Below are 20550 nucleotides of genomic sequence, written 5' to 3' on the forward strand. Positions count from 1 at the left end.
ACAGGCTTTCATAAAGTTGCCTTTTTTCCAATAGTGATCTGCTTTTTAATTATTCTACAAGAAGTATATAGAATTTAGGAACAAAAATAGCAGTTGCTAAGGTAGAAGACTTTCTCAAATAAATAAATAAAGGTATTTTGATACTTTGGCAGATGGTCCAGAGCAACTGCACTTTGTTGATCTTGGTTCCATAAAACTTCCACAACTCATCAACTTAATTAATTAATAGAGAAAACAAATGTTTTCTCTATTAATGGCATTTGCTGAAGTTCTTGTTGAGAAATTTGACTGACCATAGCCCATCTCCCACTAAGTAGCAATGACACTTTTAACTTGATGTTCCCCCTATCAATACTCTAATCATCTTAATTCTATTTAAATTCTCAAACTATCTATAGATAATTGAGAGACAAGATAGATCTCAAAGATATGCCTTTAATTCAAAGAAGCACAAAGAGTCATGGATCAGAAGGACAATCTCAGTCTTCTGTTTAAATGGCAATCATCCCAACAATGAAGAAGGTGGTTCCCTATTTGATCATGGGAAGCACTGGGGTTGGGGTAGGAACAAAGATCTATTTGCAGGTGCTTTACATAAACTACCTCATTTTTAATCTTCCCTCTGCAGAAGCATATATTGTCTTCCCTTTACAGAGGAGGAAACTGAACTTCAAAACTGAGCTTCAAAAGGGTAAATAAGTTGCATAAGGCACAGAATTAGAAAATGGAAGAACCAGATAAATCTAAGTGTCTGTTGCTAAAGCACAATCTCTAGCTCTCTCCCCTCTAGTTTTTATTTTAATCGGAGCTATACATACCTATATCTTAATGAGTTAAGTAGTTCTACAAGATAAGAAAAACAGTAGTCCTCTGCTTTCCCCTCCTTATTTCCTGCTTCATCTTGGCAACAATTCTTTTTTGTACTTATCTCTGTATTTCAAATAACATGTAATACTGCCACTACTGATTTTTCAGTTTTTGTCTCCTCATTATGGAAAGTTAGGATTCAGCTCTCTTTAAACATCCCCTACCTCCTATTCTCCCCCATTTCCCCAATACAGTTATATCTAATTTTTCATTAGATTAGCATTCAGCTTTTACTTTCTTATTACTATGTAATGCTATTCACTGCTGAACAATATAATATACTATGGATGCTTTTCCTTTTCTGAAAATTTTTTTCCCTGAAAATTCTTGTTTGCTTTGTTTCCTATTATCACTAATACAACTCCTCAATATATTCAGACACTTCAGGTATTCTATCTCTTTAGAGGAATCACTCTGTAAGCTTTCTGGCTTGCTCCAATCTAGACTAGTTGCTCTCTATGCCTGATGGAAAGCCTTCATCTTGGGACCTTCTTTACCTTGAATTTGGGGATACCCTTTGTCCATCTCTTTCTCTAATTGAATCCCTCATTTTCAGTCTCCGAAATCTTTTCTTGTTTTATATCCCCACGTGATGACGCAAATCTTCCAGCAGCTTCCTAAGAAAGTGTTTGGGAAGTAAATTTTTTGAGGCTTTGCATAACTAAAAATATCTTTACCCTCTGACTTAACTGATACTTTGGCTAGATTAAGAGTTCTAGGTTGGAAGTAATTTTTCCTCAGAATTCTGAAAGCTTTGCTATGCTATCTTCTAGCTTCTGATTATTTTTGTTGAGGATCAGATCCACTTTGATTCCTGATCTCGTACAATTCTCACTCTGTTGCTCGAGGCTGGAGTGCAGTGGTGTGATCTCAGCTCACTGCAACCTCCACCTCCGGGATTCAGGCGATTCTTGTGCCTCAGCCTCCCTAGTAGCTGGGATTACAGGTGCGTGCCACCACACCCAGCTAATTTTTGTATTTTTAGAAGAGACGGGTTTTCACCATGTTAGCCAGGATGGTCTTGAACTTCCCGCCTCAGGTGATCTGCCTGCCTCGGCCTCCCAAAGTGCTTGGATTATAGGCATAAGCCACTGTGCCTGGCCTTAACCGATTTTTTTTCTCTTTGAAAACTATTTGGATTTTTTTTTCTCTTTGTCCCTAGCATTCTGAAATTTCAGGACCGTACCTGGCCATGGACTATATCACAGCAATAGGTGCTTGGTGGGCCCTTTCAATCTGGAAACTCCTCCTTCAGTTCTTGGAAATTTTCTTGAAAATTTTTTTGGGCAATTTCTTTCCTTTTGTATTCCTTTCTGGGACTTCTACTATCTGGGTTTTGAATCTTCCATACTAGTTCTCCAATTCTCCTTATTCTGCCACTCCTTTTAAAATGAACTTCCCTCCTTATTTCATAGTGAGAAATAAAAACTTTTAATGTGAGGAGTGCAAACCCCTTTTAATTATCAGGCCCAGAGAGGCACTGAAATGTGAGTGTGTGACAGCAGTCACACCTCACTCTCCCCTGTGAACTAACTGACCCTCTTGAAGCTATCTACTATGTGACGCCAAGTAGCCATAAAATGCCATCCATTAGATACCAAAATTCATGCCCTATAGTTCAACAATGTATAATCATTAATCAATGTTATTTCTGTAAACCAATGAGAATTCCTACCAAATAACTTAGTATCAGCCCATTCCTTGCCCTCTTTTGCCTTTAAAAATATGATTGCGGCTGGGCGCGGTGGCTCACACTTGTAATCCCAGCACTTTGGGAGGCCGAGGCGGGTGGATCACAAGGTCAGGAGATCGAGATAATCCTGGCTAACACGGTGAAATCCCGTGTCTACTAAAAAATACAAAAAAATTAGCCGGGTGTGATGGCGGGTGCCTACAGTCCCAGCTACTTGGGAGGCTGAGGCAGGAGAATGGCATGAACCCGGGAGGCGGAGCTTGCAGTGAGACAAGATTGCACCACTGCACTCCAGCCTGGGCGACAGAGCAAGACTCCGTCTCAAAAAAAAACAAACAAACCTGGTTGCAACAAAGGCCGAATGAAGCACCCCCACAAGGCAACCTGGAAGTGTGCCCAAGGCAGCTGTCCTCAACCTCTACCCAAATAAATTCCCTATATTAATTTTCCCTCGGTTTCTTTAGGTTGACAATAGATACAATATCTTAAGTCTGTTGTCTTTGGCAGCCATTATTATCCTGCCAAATGAAAGCCAACCAATCCTGGATAAAGAAAGTAGTAATCAAGGGTAAGCAGTGGTGCCTTTGGAGCTGCACTGAGGCTGAGAACGTATGAGCCAAACCATGTTCCACCTCTAACTGCCTGTTCAACCAGAACATCTGAGCTTTGATCAGTTATGTATATATACATTGGAATTCCATGTTTGAAGAGAATCAAAGGCTTAAAGGTGGGATTTTCGCCATCTTGGCTCCAGGATGATTAGTAATTCTTCAGTAAGGTCTACTTTTTTGTAGGTGGTAGAGACAAGTGTGAGTAATTTGGGAGGCAGGCAAGGCCCCTCTGCTGGGTTTCCCCAACTGCTGTGCCTATTCTGTTTCTGGGTAAATGTTCTGCCAGAGTTCACACTTGTGGTGAGAGACCAACTCAAATCTAAAGCAGTTTCAGGATGGGGAAAGGAAATCACCTTGAGTAACTCCTACCCATTCCACTTTGCCCTAGAAAAGAAAGCCACCAGCCTTTCCCAACCCCTTGGGCTATGAATAAGAGGAATTCATATTCTATTTCAGAAAAGTTGCCACTGTAGTACATAAAGAGGTGAATCAGTGAATGAAAGACACATTCTGTGTTTTTGTTTTGTTTTTTGTTTTTTTTGAGACAGAGCTTCACTCTGTCTCCCCAGGGTAGAGTGCAGCAAGTGTGGCGGTGCAATCATAGCCCACTGCAGCCTGGACTCCTCGCCTCAAGCAGTCCTTCCACCTCAGCCTTCTGAGTAGTTGAGATTATAGGCGTCAAGCCACTGTGCCCCACTACATCTTGTCTTTTCTGTATCTTAGTTATATGTTTGCCTTTTCACCCACAAAACACATCAGGAGTAAAAAGCAAAAAAATCAGTCAATAACACGGCATATACACATAAATAAGACATCTTCTCTTTTGGATGGTTAGGAAGATCTTTAAAGACACTCGAAAATATTAAGTGTGTTTTCCTTACTTGAAGAAAGGAAATGGAAGAGAACTGTCACTATTCACATTTACTTGTGATCATTTTCCACTTTTAAGGAGTTATATAACACAAACAGCTAATTCCCCAACTGACCTCTTGCATTTCTATTCTCCTTCCACGTTGTAAACGTTGGTCATGAATATACCCATAGCATATTGTACTACACTGTTTCTGTGCTCCATCCAGGCAGCTGATATAATAGAAACCTTAAATATCATAAATCCAGTAGTGTTAGAATTTGAATTTTGTATTTTTCCATAAGCTGGAAGGCTAAATGCAACAGGATAAACAAGACAATCTCACTGGCTAAACCCAAAGCTCCCCAGTACATGTTCTCCATTTTGCTGGATGTTGGAACTTGGTGAAATTTTCTATGCGATCTTGCAAGAGCTAAAAGATTTCACTGTCAAAGACCACACCCCTGAGTCTCAGTTTTGCCTTACTTCCTTTTTTTCTCCAGTAATACTTCTCTGAGACTATTTATCAAATGTTATGGGTTTAAGTGCACAACTAACAGTATAACACCAAAAGGGAAAGTAGGCATGGGATGTTCTACTCCTCTGAGGTGAACATAAACATGGCACTGCTCAGTTGGCTGTGCTCAACTGAGTAATCTTTAAGGGGTATCCTCTCCTCTGAGTAGGGGCAATGTTAGAATCTGAAGATGGGGGAGGAAGGATATACAATTTTAAAATAGTTAATATGAAAAATCTATTACATAAATCATATAAAGGACTGTGCATAATATTCACAGATGAGAGAACTAGAAGAGAAAGTCTGTAGTCAGTATGGTGAGGTGTAGAGGAGGAGTAGGACTGTATGGGAAGGAACATGTATTACAATCCTCTAGGATTTGTGAGATTTTAATGGTTATCAGAAAGGAAATATGAATTTTTAAAGGTTGAGAAACAACAATACCAAGGGAAAGGCATTACTACTTTTGGGATTCCAAATACTTGAGGTTATGAAATCACATTCCAGTAAATGCCACATAATAAATGGTTATGAATTGTAAAACCACTTAAATCTCTCACAGTAACAGTTGATTTGCTGATTCCAAAAATCTTTCTTCAAGCAATTAAAAAAAAATCCTTTATTTTGAAAGAATCTAAGTCTCTAACTTCCGTCCTTTATAGCAAGTCACTCTCTGGCAAAACTATTACCTGATTGGGTTGTTTTGCTGTTCAACAGAACAATTCTCATACTTCATTCTACTGCAACTATTTCAAAGACTCTCATAACTTCAACTTGGTAAGTAACCATCAAAACAGAACTCATATTAATTTTCTTTGTCTACTCAATTTCCAGTAATTCCTTACTGCAATGACTTAAAATACTTTGTTTTCAATGTTAGCAACCTATTTTCAGTAGACCCATCTTTTTGTAAAAAAAAAAAAAAAAAAAAAAGTATTGGTGTTAAGTAAAAGCTATTATAGATCACTAGTACTCAAACTGTTTACTCTCATAACTTACTACTGATAATTACCATTTATAGAGAATATATCTCTGAAGGTAAAAAGTTACTGTCCAGGAAATTTTCCATGAGACAAACAATTGCCATCACTTACTTCCCAAACTCTTTTCCTTAAGAAAAATAAGTCCCTTTAAAAATGTTTTTCTTGGTTGCACAGCAATGTGAATGCACTTAACATTATTGAACCATATACTTTAAAAAGGTTAAGATGGTAAATTTTGTTATGTGAATTTTACCACAATTTAAAAAGCTTTTATAGATTAGGAATTGGAAAATGTGACATATGTACTACATAGGTCCCAAAGCCTGTTTTCAGTTGCATAGGGCTTGGTACCAGTTACCCTCAACTTACTTGAACAGTGACCAAATACTGCACTTAGTTCAAAAGACTTTGAAAATTAATTAACAACTCACTGAAAAGGTAGTTCATTTCATATTCTGTTATCCCTTCCTGAAGATAATCATAATCTTGGTTCTGAACTGTAAAGAGATTTTTGTTACATATCTAAATAATAGCCTCCTCTTTCCCTGTATTTATAATTCAAAACCATGGCAGCAAGCATAGGAGACAGCAGGTGGGAAATGGCAGCCACAGCATAAATCCTACAGGAAATAGAAACTAAAACTAGGCTTTACATAACTGAACACAAACGAACTGCAATTAAACAGTAATATTTTATGCTTATAAGGTATTAGAAAACAAAAAGGATAAACAGGAACAGTCAATCAGCTAATGCACAGCATCGAAATAGCGAAGCTTTATGTCAACAGGCTATTTTTATTCACCATTTGGACAAAGGTATGGTTTTAAAAAACATGCAGTCTTCTTTCATCATAGGGCAAGTCCCCAATTATTTTTGCTATAATGGCCCATAAATGGAAATAAAATACCCATGCATTCACATAATGCCTGCATCCTACTGTAAGTAACACTTTAGTGTCTGTAGGTATCTTCCACAGTTCATAGATGCAAACTGCTAAATTACATTACCTGTCTCAGGTCATATTCTTGAAGGTGATCAAAAAGCATTTGAAATAATCATCTATAAAAGTCTATCAAAGATTACTTACATTATTATCGATGTATTAACAGTAAACCATTAGTCAAGTAAAAAGGTAGGCTTTTGTTAGATGACAGCACTGCTCCATGTGCGTGCACATACCATGCACATACCTGAACTGTGCTAATGATTTTCACTTCATGTTAAATAAGTATAAGCATGTTAAGCTTGTATATTTTTTCACCCACTCATTTTGAAACCCTCTGTAGGATATGGCTACAGTAAAATGTCAGCTTGGTTATTACCTTTAAAGTAAGAAATTTCCCGGCAAAATTGGGAAGCTAGTGACAACAAAGTGAAACTGATGCCTTCCCAGTTGAGTTTCACTCTTGGTTTCTTTCAGGGCATGGACAAACTTGCCCATGTAGAAGCAATACCCTTGCTTCTGTAACATAACTGGAGAAGAGAAGAGAAAGAATAGCAAGACATTTTACTTAACAGCCTCAGCCTACCTACAGCATTTTTCCTTGTCCACGAAAAAAAAGTTGTGTGTAGGGGGGAAATAACCAGCATCAGTACAGCAGCTGTTCTTAGTTCTTGACATTACTGTGTCCCAGACTCTTTCATTCAATTGTATTTACTCCAAGGAGTTTTTGTTTGTTCTGAACCATTTTGCTGAGTACTGTTGCTGTCTTAAGAAGAGTGTACTCCCAGACCCACATGGTTTCATGAGTGAATTCTTTCAGATCTTCAAAGAGCAGAGTTCTTAGGCTATTTAAACTACATCAGAGCAGAGGAAGGGAACTCTGCCCAGTTCTTTTTAGGAACCAGCATAACCTTGATAACAAAACCTAGCAAAAATAACAGAAAAAGGTGAGTATAAAATGAATCTCAATCATTGATTTTAAATAAAAATGCTGCCAAAGGAACCAATATATACTTAAATATTACACCATGACCAAGTGAAAGATTGGTTCACAAACTGGAAATATACTAAAATAATTCACTATCCTATTAGGTCAAAGATGAAAAGTACCTATGAAAGGTTATGATAGATGTCAAAAAGCCACTTGACAAAATCCAACTTCCATTCCTGATAAATATGTTAAGAAGTAATGAAGAGACATTATTTTAACACAACAAGAAATATATATACACACCAAATGAACATCCGATATCTATTATTTAAAATTGTTCTCAAAGTGCTATCTAATACAATAGACGCTCCCCATCCCCAGTTGCAAAAATGACTTCGGATGCAATCCAAACAGTTCTCTGTAAAAATCACAATGAGCTAGAAATATTAACGGAAACTTCCCTGATAAATAGAATTTATTAGAAATTAATAGTAACTTCATATTTAATGATGACATAATAAAAACATCCCCAAACTAAGAAACAAGATAAAGGATGGCCAGAATCACTGTTTTATTTACCACTATTCTGGGGAAGCCAGCAATTCACTAAAGCAAAGAAAGAAAGAGATAAGATAATTATAATTAGATGATTGTTTTCCTAGAAAATTCAAGTGAAACAATTTATTAAAACTAATAAATTTAGAAAGTTGGCCAGATACATAAACACTCATCTACATACCAGTCACAAAATATAAGAAAATATAATGGTTAAATCCCAAAAAGAGTATTTTAATGAAGCATGAACAGTTTATGTTAAATTTTATCTCAAAGATAAAGCAATTATATTCAAGAAAATTTTGAAAAGGAAAAATGAAGAGGGACTTGTCCCATGAATTACTAGAAAACGTAATATCAAAGCAGTTGGTATTTTTAAAGGAAGACACAAAAAGATCAAAGCAACAGATGAGTCTAAAGAAAAGATGCATGTACACATGAGAATTTACTATATTAAGGAGGTATTTCTAGTCAGTTGGGAGAGAAATGATTTCAACAAATGATTTCAGGAAAAATGGCTGCCCAGTCATAAAAACAAAGAAAAAAAATTAAATCCTTATCTTAGTATACAAAAATCATTTTCAGATGTTTTAATGAGTAAATCATAAAAAGAATTAACGGGCAATATAGGAGAAGATTTTAAGAATTTTTGAGTGGGGACTACCTTCTTACCTGAGATAAAAAGCCTGGGCATTTTAAACCAAAGCATTGATAATTCTTGAAAATATTTGCCATATATTTCACAAAGGATTAATGAAATCTGTATTCTAATGAGAAACAGATAATTTTGAAGAATATTGGGCAATATATATGGACAGGACATAGTGATAGTTAACTATAATTTGGTACATCTACACAATGCAGTACCACGCCAATATTACAATAAAATAGAGCTATATTATGGCAAGACTTTCACCATATATATATATATATTTAATCTGAAACAGATTATCGAACAGTATGCATAATCTCATTTTCATAAGAAAGCAAAACAACATGATTATGCACATACAGGAAAGATGTGGAAGGCTTGGATTACAAATGGGGAGAGGACTGAGAAGGATTTTGCTTTCTGCTTTACACATAGCTGTATTATTTGAGGATCCCTCCTCTCTCAAATGAGGACACAATAATTTTTAACAGAAGACACTGCTTGCTTCTCTGCTACCTCTCGTTTGGGTGTGTATTCCAACCGCGGTAATGAGGCAGGTCATTTTCTTTTCCTTCAATTTCACGTCGCTTCTTCACTTCCTTTACTACCATCTCTCCCTTATTATAACTTGTCAAAAGCATCTCCTGTGAGGTGAGATAAACACCACTTTACATAGCAAGGCTGCTTTACTTTTGCTCGTTATAGCATAACAATAAAGGCACAGCTCTTCTTTGATTATCCTACTCCTCTTTCTATTTCTAGAAAAGCACAGCTTTTTTGCCCGTAACTCGTTGCTAGTCAGTTTACACCGGCGTAAGGACTCTACCTAACGCCTGGGTTCCCGCTGTGGGCGGGGTTGGCTTCTGTTCTTCCTGCCTTGGCCACCCACTCCCTCCGTGACCCTCTGGGAAGTTACCCAACTTCTCATTGACCAGGCTGTGATGACACCCTACAGAAAGGCAGAGGGGAATTGTGCAACCACCTTGGGAAAACAACAGAAAGAACCAATTAAGTTTTCTAAAGAGTAACCACGATACTACTTGATTCTAGGAGGCAGTCCCTCTCCCGAAGAGAAGTCGGGGATGTTCCTGGCGGGTCCACTGCTCACCTCGACACCGCAGGCCCTTCCACCCCCATTTCCCGGGCAAAGCAGCCGGGACGAGTCCCTCCCCTGAAGCCGCTGGGGCAGAGGCCGACGATGCTACGCTGACATCGCGGGCCCGGAAACCCCCCGACAAGGAGTCCGCTCCGGGGAAAGGACTCGCGTGGTTTCTCCCGCACAAAATCCCTCCCCAAACTGCAAATTGGTTGTCTCCGCTGCTCCTCGGCTTCTCTCCCTGCGGCGCCCCCACTGTCAGCGCGTCCCTCTCGCTCACGCACACAAATTCTCCGACGTCGTGCTAGACGGATTCGGACACACCAATTCACAAAGTTTCTTACTCACACAGTTCACGGTTTCAGCTACGCTCCCTCTCCCCTCAGGTCGCCGGCGCCTGGCCGAGTGACTCCAACCGGAAGTTGCTTTTTATTCCAGTTCAGAGGGCAGTGCCTGCGCGCGGAGCCATTAACTCTCCACCTTCCACCCGACAAGGCCACGGCCCTTCCGCCCTGCTCCGCCCAGCCCAGGGCTCTTCTGCCCCGCCCCTCCCCGCCCCGCCCAGCGCCCTCCCCGCCCCGCCCAGCGCCCTCCCCGCCCGCCCAGCGCCCTCCCCGCCCCGCCCAGCGCCCTCCCCCTGCCCTGCCCAGCCAAGTCCCCGCCTCTTAGAAAAAAAAAAAAAGCGTCAGCAGCGGAAGAGAATCCTATGTTAAGTGTAAAGGTCACTTGCGGGTCTTTGCTGGATTTTTTTGCCAAACCATAAATAACCGGTAAATAAATAAACACTAAATAAATAACATCACCCTATATATAAGTTAGAGTACACAAGAATCACCTGAGAAACAAAATGTAGTTTCACCAACCGACTCCTACAGCTTTCATTTCAGAACAACTGGAGTGAAGCCCAGGAACCTGCATTTTCAACAGATCCTCGTAAATTTATGTAATTAAAGGTGGTTAAAGTCCACACTCTGAGAAACACTACATATACACATACCCATTTGGTTTCTCCCCAACTAGTAGTATTTTTCACTAAATGTATTTGTTAAAGAGGAGTGGCTGGAAATGGAGGTGGAACTTTATTAGAAAATTTCCCATGAATTAAGACTTTCCCATTATTCCAATTCCTAGCCATGCATGAATATTCTCTAACATTCAAATCTTAGATACCGCAAGAAAGATATCCTTTCCCTTTAGGGCAAGAGGATGAGGTCTGGCTGCCCCAATTTCTCCCTGCAGTTCTGAATCATGGATGTTTACACATCTTTCCTTAGGCCAGTAAGTCCAAGGATTTTAAAACCTGCCAAGTTGCAGTGCATTCTGTCTAGTTATCTTGAATGTTGCTGTATACTTTTAAAAGTCAAAGCCTAAATATATTTGAAACAATGTTTTTAACAAACAGAAACTTCTTATATATAACGTTTTGACTAGTTGAATAGTTTTCTTGTAATAAGTAATTGAGTTAAACATGACAATACAGTACTGCTTTAAAAAAATTATTTAAACTATTTTGAGAGCAGTTTTAGATTCACAGCAAAATGGAAAAGAATGTCCAGAGATTTTCCATATACTTTCTGCCCCGACACAAGCATAGCCCTTCCCTATTATCAACATCCCTCACCCCAGTCTGATGAAAAAAAGCTGTTGTAAATATCTGTGTGCAGGTTTTTTTGTGCAGAAATAAGTTTTCATCTCCTTTGGATAAATACCAAGTAGTATGATTGCTGGATCATAAGGTAAGAGAATGTTTAGTTTTGTAAGCAATTGCCAAATTGTCTTCCAAAGTGGCTACCATTTTGCATTCCCACCAGGCATGAATAAGAGTTCCTGTTGTTCCAAATCCTTGCCAGCATTTGGTGTTGTAAGTGTTCTGGATTTTGGCCATTCTAATAGATGTGTGTCGTATTTTATTGTTGTTTTAATTTGCATTTCCCTGATGACATATGATGTGGAGGATCTTTTCATATGGCTATTTATTTACCATCTGGTTATCTCCTTTGGGGAGGTAAAGGCCTTTGGCCCATTTTTTAATCAGGTTGTTTTCCAAATGTTGAGTTTTAAGTGTTCTTTGTATTTTTGATAACAGTCCTTTATCAGATATGTCTTTTGCAAAAAATTTTCTCCTTGTCTGTGGCTTGTGTTTTTACTCTCTTGACAATATCTATTGCAAAGCAGAAATTCTTAATTTTGATGAAGTCCAGTTTATTCAGCACTGCCTGAGCGAATTAAATAAGCTGGTTTGAAGATTTCTGATTGAAATAGTGGAATTTAGTAATATACTCAGAGTCTAAAGCTGAATGCACAGGCATTTTGAAATATGGAGGTGCTAAAAACTTTGAATAAGGAAATGAGCTAGATATACACATTTCTTAAATATATATTTTTCTCTTTCCACTTCCATGATGTTGTAGTCTTGAAGAGAAGTGGCTGCATAATTCACCTATATGTGAAATATGCATAAATGCTGGTAGAATTATTTTCTAAACAATGCTAAAATGGTATCAAACATGTTCCTTTTCCTATAATTATGATTTTAAGAATTCACATACAGTATGTTTTACAAAGGTTAGAAATTGAGTTGAGACATTTATTTGAGGAATAATCTTTTAAAATAATGACATAATTTTATTCCAATTTTCCTTCACTCATATTATTATATACCTCAAGTTAGTGAGCAGTGATGTGGCATTGGAGGTTAGGTATGGTGGCATGAAAATGGGGAACTGACTGGGTGTGGTGCTCACACATATAATCCTAACACTTTGGGAGGTCAAGGGCAGAGGATCACTTTGAGACCAGCCTGAGCAACATAGTGAGACCACGTCTCTATTTAATAATAATAATAATAATAAATTATTAAAAGAAAATAGGGAAATGGCAGGCCTTTAAAAGATATTTTGGAACCTGGATGGGTGCAGTGGCTCATGCTTGTAATCCCAGCACCTCAGGAGGCCAAGGTGGGCTGATCATTTAAGGTCAGGAGTTTGAGACCAGCCTGGCCAACATGGTGAAAACCCATTTCTGCTGAAAATACAAAAGATAGCCATGTTTGGTGGTGCACACCTATAATCCCAGCTATATGGGAGGCTGAGGCAGGAGGATCACTTGAACCCAGAAGGCAGAAACTTCAGTGAGCCAAGATCACGCCACTCTACTCCAGCCTGGGCAACAGAGAGAGACTCTGTCTCAAAAATATTTTGAATCCTAGTTTTAAAACTGCTTAATAATTTATTGAGAATTCTGAATATAAATCTAAGGACAAGGAAACCTGGCAATATAAACACTTACTATGACTTGGAATGTCAGGTATGTTCTCAGTCAAATCTTTGATGTGAAATATCACTATTAATGGAATCTGGTTGACTTCTGATTTACGATGACATCTGGACTGGCTGTTTATATTGCAGACTCTCCAACTAAAATGCCTACGAAAAATCAGAAAAACATGAGAACTCACAATGGCCTCTTGGAAGGCAGACTGACAACGAGGGCCACTGTGTATGGTTGAGCAGGCTGTGCTCACTTGCAAAGCCTTGCCTCCTTCAGGCAGGCTGTGTCTTCTCAAGAGAGGTGCTTTTTCTAACTCACAGAAAAGTACCATAAGAGCAGCTATAACCCTGTTGACAAGCACACTAGTTCCAGAATTTGATAGGATATTGCACTTATTGCAAGAACTGTGAAGCTGAAATGGACATGTACTTTTTTGTTGGAAGGCAAGCAAAGGTGTTGGTACGGAAGGATAGTAAGGAAGCTACCTGCCTCACGGCCCCTACTAGTAACTCCACTACTAAGTGTGATGGCTAAGAAGTATTTTACACCTCTTTGCCCTAATCTCTCCCATTAGTTTCTCTCTCTATGACCCATTTTGGAGCTACAGCCTAGAGAATATCAGCAATAACCCAAAGGGAGTGGATAGGTGTGATGCTCTGTGTCCAAGCTTGGGAAACTAATAATGAAAGGAGTTGGGCAGACAGAACTGGGTGTTTGTTTCTCTGGGGGTTTAGTTTTTCATACATGGTTCTTATCAAGAAAAAGACAAATCATTGTTTCTGATTAACCAGGAATTCCTCTCTTTATAGTAAAGTAACTAGCTGTTAAAGGTAAGGAATCTCACCTCAGCCCAACACCTGTAGTGACAAAGTTGATAAATGTCAGCTTCAAGCCAAAAAGTTAGCTGTTGACTGTACATGTCTATATGTCTTCCAGCTCAACATCTATGCTGAAGAACTAATAGCATCAGACAGATAATGAGAAGAGCCAAAAAAAAAAAAAAAGAACCAAAATCCACACATTCAGGCAGTAAGGTTGACACAAGGCTTGGAACGAGTAATTACAAGAGAAAGCATCCCTTTGAAAAGATTATACTGTCTGAAAGAGAGTCTTCAAAATACAAAGAAAGTGAATACTTTGGAAAATGATTTACCAGAAGCAGAAGTATACGGAGAGAATCTGCTTTGTATTCTCTATGCAAAAAGAGATGAAATAGGCCGGGCGCAGTGGCTCATGCCTGTAATCCCAGCACTTTGGGGGGCCAAGGCGGGTGGATCACGAGGTCAGGAGATCGAGACCACGGTGAAACCCCGTCTCTACTAAAAAAATACAAAAAATTAGCCGGGCGCGGTGGTGGGCGCCTGTAGTCCCAGCTACTCCGGAGGCTGAGGCAGGAGAATGGCGTGAACCCGGGAGGCGGAGCTTGCAGTGAGCCGAGATGGTGCCACTGCACTCCAGCCTGGGCGACAGAGCGAGACTCCGTCTCAAAAAAAAAAAAAAAAAGAGATGAAATATATGATAAGCTATTAGACTAAGATAAGGAGGGAACTAGAGACAAGGTGAAATAAAACCAAAGTTGCATAAGTTAAGGCTGTAAGGACACAGAACAACATGCAATGGCAAAATTCACGTATAATTTGGACATAATCAAAGATGGAATCAGTATTGCAGAATAATAAATCAATGATTAGAGTAAAAGCTTGAAAAACTCTTCCAAAATATGAATGGAAAGTACAAATAGATGACAACCATTAAAGGAAATGATAGAAAGATTATGCCCCAACTTCTTCCTGAAGAAGAGATTGGGGCAAATAGAACAGAGACGGCAACCACGGATATATCAAAAGCTATCTGAAGTAATACTTTGAACCAATACAATACTTCGTAAAAATGAAAAAGACTCAATGTGTTTTGAAATACATTAATGACCTATCTTGTTAAAAATTTCAATATTAAATGCCCTATCAATTCATTAATTTAATAAGTGAATATTTTGGGAATATTTGCTATGTGCTAAGAATTAGGGGTAGAAAGATCACTAAGACACTGTCCTACCTTTAAAGAACTTGGTGTCTATACTGGGTGACATACATACAAGAATCAGGCGATTATTAAACAATGTGGTATTGTGATTTTATATTAGAGGTAATATATAGTACTCTGAAAACACATTGGAAAGGCTGTCGTCCAGCCTTGAGAGGGTAAGGGAAGGCTTCTAGTATCTAAGGTATGGAAAAAGTTCAAGAAGAATCCAGGTGGAAAAAAAAATTAATTGCAAAGGAAGAAAAACTTGTCTTCAGAATTAAACTTCAAAAGCTGAATAGAATAACATCTACAGTTGCCTGGGAAAGATTTGACCTATAGCGTCTGCCTACTCAAGTTATCATTTATTCAAGAAAAGGAAAACAAAGACATTCTCAGATACCTCAACATACCACCCATTTTCTGAAACAATTGAAGATATACTTCCCTTATTCAAGAAGGAGTCAAAATTAAAAACTCAAGAAAGGTGAAATTTTGATATAAAATAAATATTAGAAAACATTTGAAATAATTTAAACATAGATAAATTAAAAACATCTTGCAACTACAAAGCAATGGAAAAATGTAATTTTTGACACATAAGATACAAATTATTACCTAATAAATAATTTAATAATAATAATATGAGCACAACTTTCTGATTACAGCAACAAATACATAAGTGCGTGGGAGAGAGATGGCAGGAAGTAAATGTGTTCTGCTATTTTACTCATTTTCTAATCTATATATAGAAATAAGAAAATTACAGGATCTCATTCTAAGTATAATAATTGAAGATGTATCATTTTAGTTTTTTTAATATGAAGATAAATAACTACAAGTAGAATTTAAAAGTGTATGCTTGTTTTTGGCTGCACATGGTAGCTCAAGCCTGTAATCCCATCACTTTGGGAGGCCAAGGCAGGCAGATCACTTGAGGCCAGGAGTTCAAGACCAGCCTGGCCAACATGGAGAAAATTCGTCTCTACTAGAAGTACAAAAATTAGCCAGGTGTTGTGGTACACGTCCGTAATCCCAGCTACTCAGGAGGCTGAGGCACAAGAATCATTTGCACCTGGGAGGCAGAGGTTGCAGTGACCTGAGATGGCACCACTGCACTCCAGCCTGGGCAACAGAGTGAGACTCTGTCTCAAAAAAAAAAATGTATCTTAATTTTTATGTTAACAGAGGAAGAAAGAAATTAAAACATTGTCCACATAATAAAGATTTAACTATCTTAATTCCCAACATTCAATCAGTCATCCAATCAGGTACATCATATGTGTACTCATCTGCAGTATTTCTTGCATGCTTACACTCTATGTCCCCATTGCCACTATCTATCTCCATTCCTACCCCTTGTTCAAGCACCATCAACTCATAGTTACAATGCTAACCTCCTAATTGTTTGCCTCATTTTCTCCCTTGTCAGATTCTATGTTGTTATGTTTCTTTACCACCTACAACTATTAAATGTCTTCCCCTCACCTTTAGGATAAAATCCAAAATCTTAACCCTGGAATGAGGCATCTTCCTAACTCTCCAGACTTATGTCCTGCTTCTTCTTCCTGGTGATTTTGGGCTTCTTTTAATACCTTAAGTGATCACTCTTTTGTCCTTTTCAGGTATTTGCTGCTTTCCTCAGCCTAGAACATGTTTTCCTCATATTTTACCTGGTCTGTTGAGTCCTCTACTGAAAGATCTGATTCTAAGCTAGGCCACACTTGATTTCCTTTCTAGGTTAAGACTGTGGGCTCAGCTGTGGGCTCCTATTTTACCCTGTCCTTTCCTCTTTATGACATGCCTTATGCTTGAAATTTCAAGATACATATTTGGATGTTTTTAAGCTTAGGATGGCCATTATGACTGATGTTAGAGAAACTTATACTCACTAGGCAGAGTCCTAGGTTATCATTGCCCCCACAAAGGCAAACTATAGCTGAGAGAAGCTAAAGCATGATGATTGTAAGTGAGAGTTCTGTGTTAAAGTTGCCTCGTACGTATGTTGGTATTGACATTTACTAATCATATGACTTTACTAATCCTGTGCCTCAGTTTCTTCTCCTGTCAAAGGTCGAGTGTACTTGTCCAACAAAATAATGTATGAACAAGACCTGGCCTACAGGAGGACTGCAATAAATATTGGGTAATATAGAAAATTCCTGTAACTTAGCAGGTGGTTCTACATGCAGTTGATTTTTTTTTTTTTTTTTTTGAGACAGGGTCTCGCTGTTGTCACCCAGGCTGGAGTGCAGGGCATGATCTTGGCTCATTGCAGCTTGACTTCCCAGGCTCATGTGATTCTCCTACCTTATGCTCCTGAGTAGCTGGGACTACAGACGTGCACCATCATGCCTGGCTAATTTTTGTATGTTTGTAGAGACAGGGTTTCACCATGTTGCCCAGGCTGGTATTAAACTCCTGAGCTTAAGAGATCCATCTGCCTCTGCTTCCCAAAGTGCTGCAATTACAGTTGTGAATTGGGATCACACCCAGCCTGATTTTTAATTTAAATAAAAAGTCATAATTATCACTTAAAATGTCTTTAAAAGTTCATACTGAGAAGGTCTCTATATTGGACTTAATAGAAAAACACTTTCAATCAGTTGCCTTAAATATGCCCAAAGAACTAAAGAAAACCATGGACAAAGAACTAAAAGAAATCAGGAAAATGATTTCTGAACAAAAGGAGAATATAAAAATATGATATAAATTATAAAACAGAACCAAATAGTAATTCTGGAGCTGAATGGTACAATAACAAATGGAAAATTAATTATAGGGGTTCAATAGCAGATTTCAGCAAGCAGAAGAAAGAGTCAGAGAATGTGATAAGATAATTAACATCAAGCTTACCTACTATGCATTGTGGGAGTCTTGAAGGAGAAATGAGAGAAATGAAGCAGAAAAAATATTTCAAGAAATAATAGCTGAAAACTTCCCAATTTGCTAAAAGTCTGAACCAGCATATTCAAGTTGCTCAATGAACTCTAAGTAGAATGAACTCAAAGAATCCACACTGAGGCATTATAATCAAATTATCCTTTAGCTCTTTGGGCATATTTAAGACAATTGACTGAAAGTCTTTTTCTAGTAAGTCCAATATCTAGACCTTCTCAGTGTGAATTTGTAGACGTTTTAAGTTATAATTATGGCTAACTATTTAAATTAAAAATCAAATGCATGTAGAATCACCCACTAAATAACAGGAATCATTTATATTACCCAGTATTTATTGAGGTCCTTCTGTAGGCCAGGTCCTGTTCATATATTATTTCATAGTACAGATACTCTCAACTTTTGAGGCAATTTTTGAACTGAGGACAAAGAGAGAATATTGAAAGCAGCAAGAAAGAAGTGACACATTATGTGCAAGAGATCATCAATAAGATTAACAGCCAATTTTGCTTTGAAACTATGAAGGCCAGAAAATAGTAGAATGACATATATAAAGTGCTAGAAAAAAGTGTAAAACAACAATTGTATAAATGGCAAGACTATCCTTCGAAAATAAAGAAGAAAGTAAGACATTTTGAGATAAATGAAAGCAGAAGGAGCTTGGTGTTAGCAGCCTTACCCTAAAGAAATGATAAAGGGAGTCCTTCAGGCTGACTACTAGGAGATAATTTGAGGCCATACAAAGAAATAAAGAACTTCAGTAAAGACAACTACATAGGTAAATATATTAAAGCTAGGATAATTGTATTTTGGTTTGTAACTCCTCTTATTATTTCCTATGTGATTAAAAGACAAATCCTTAAAAATAATTATAAATCTGGCACACAACTTATAAAGATATAATTTGTGACAACAACACATAAGGGGTGATTAAGCTGCTTAGTAGTAGAATTTTTGTATGTTACTGAAACTAAGTTGGTATCAGTTAAAATTAGGTTGTTATAAATTTAGGTTGTTAATTGTAATTCACATGGTAATGATAAGAAAATATTTTTTTAAAATCACAAAAGAAAATGAGAAGGGAATAAAATGGTATACCACTAAGAATAAGCTAAATACAAAATAAGACAGTATTGGAAGAAGTGAGAAATAGAAAAATGGTATAGAACATACAGAAATCAAATAGCAAAATGGCAGAAGTAAGACCTTCCTTATCAATAATTACTTTAAATGTAGATGGATTAACCTCTTCAATCAAGAGGCAGAGCTTGGCAGAATGGATAATACAACATGATCAAATGATCAAATCATATGTTATCTGCAAAGGACTTAGTTTAGATGCAAAGACCAATAGATTAAAGTGAAATTATGGAAGAAGATTTTTCATGCAAATAGTAACCAAAAGAGAGATGGCGTAGCTATACTAATATTAGAGAAAATAGACTTTTAGTAAAAAACTGTTACAGGAGACAAAGAAGGATATTATGTATTGACAAAAAGATAATTCATCAAGAAGATATAGCAATTATACACATATATCCATCAAAAAACAGGGCCCAAAAATATATGAAAGAGACATTGACAGACTTGAAGGGAGAAATAGACAGTACTACAATAGTCACTGGAGAGTACATTATGTCACTTTTAATAATAAATAGAAAAACAGAATATCCAAAAGAAAATAGACAACTTGAAAAATAGTATAAACCAACTAGACCTAGCAGACATGTAGAGCATTCCACCCAAAAAAAGCTGAATATACATTCTTCTCAAGTGGATATGGAATCTTCCCCAGGATAGATCAAATATTAGGCCACAAAAAGTCTTAATATATTTAAAAAGATTGAAATCATACAAAGTATCTTCTCCAACCAAAATGGAATGAAACTAGAAGTTAATACAAGGAAAACTAAAAGATTTACAAATATGTGCAAATTAAGCAACACATTAAACAACCAATGAGTCACAAGGATAAATCATAGGAAAATTAGATTTACTTGGAGAAGAATAAAAACAAAATTGCAACGTATCAAAATATATGGGATGCAGTAAAAACAGTGCTCAGAGGGAAATTAATAGCAGTAAATGTTCATATTAAAAAAGATCTGAGAACTGGGCATGCTGGCTCATGCCTGTAATCCCAGGACTTTGCGAGGTCGAGACAAGCAGATCACTTGAGGTCAGGAGTTTGAGACCAGCCTGGCCAATATGGTGAAACCTCGGCTCTACTAAAAATACAAAAATTAGCTCAGTGTGGTGGTATGCATGTGTCTGTAATCCCGGCTATTTGGGAGGCTGAGGCAGGAGAATCGCTTGAACCTGGCAGGCAGAGATTTCAGTGAGCCAAGATTGCACCAGCCTGGGAGACAGAGTGAGACTCCATTTCACAAAAACAAAAAAACAAAAAAACAAGAAGAAGAAGATTTGAAATCAATAATCTAACTTTTTACCTCAAGGAACTGGAAAAGGAAGAGCAAACTAAATCTAAAGCTAGCAAGGATGAAACTAATAAAGATTAGAGAAGAGATAAATGAAATAGAGAATAGAAACACAGTCGAGAGATCAATGAAACTAGAAGTTGGTTCTTGGAAAAGATCAAGAAAATTGACAAAACTTTATATAAATCGATAAGAGAAAGAGGAAGAAATAAATAACTAAAAT

General features: G+C 37.6%; 1 protein-coding gene across 4 annotated transcripts in view; it reads right to left on the minus strand.

Annotated features, from left to right (window-relative positions):
• The window catches only part of TANK (TRAF family member associated NFKB activator), a 98719-nt gene that overhangs the window by 66846 nt on the left and 11323 nt on the right, over positions 1-20550 (minus strand). Inside the window, exons 1-2 of one of the 4 annotated variants that reach the window (XM_030796339.1) lie at positions 10048-10171; positions 9120-9247 (exon numbers count right to left, since the gene is read on the minus strand). The exons of 1 other annotated variant lie outside the window; for it this stretch is intronic. In XM_030796339.1, coding sequence (XP_030652199.1) covers positions 9120-9244 — 125 coding nt within the window. In that variant the 5' untranslated portion in view covers positions 9245-9247; positions 10048-10171. Of the gene's footprint in view, positions 1-8963; positions 9056-9119; positions 9248-10047; positions 10237-20550 lie in introns of those variants that run through there. 2 more of the 4 variants (XM_030796340.1, XM_030796341.1) reach the window with 2 other exon arrangements.

This window comes from Nomascus leucogenys, chromosome 17, assembly GCF_006542625.1.
Source record: "Nomascus leucogenys isolate Asia chromosome 17, Asia_NLE_v1, whole genome shotgun sequence".
NCBI classification, from domain to species: domain Eukaryota; kingdom Metazoa; phylum Chordata; class Mammalia; order Primates; family Hylobatidae; genus Nomascus; species Nomascus leucogenys.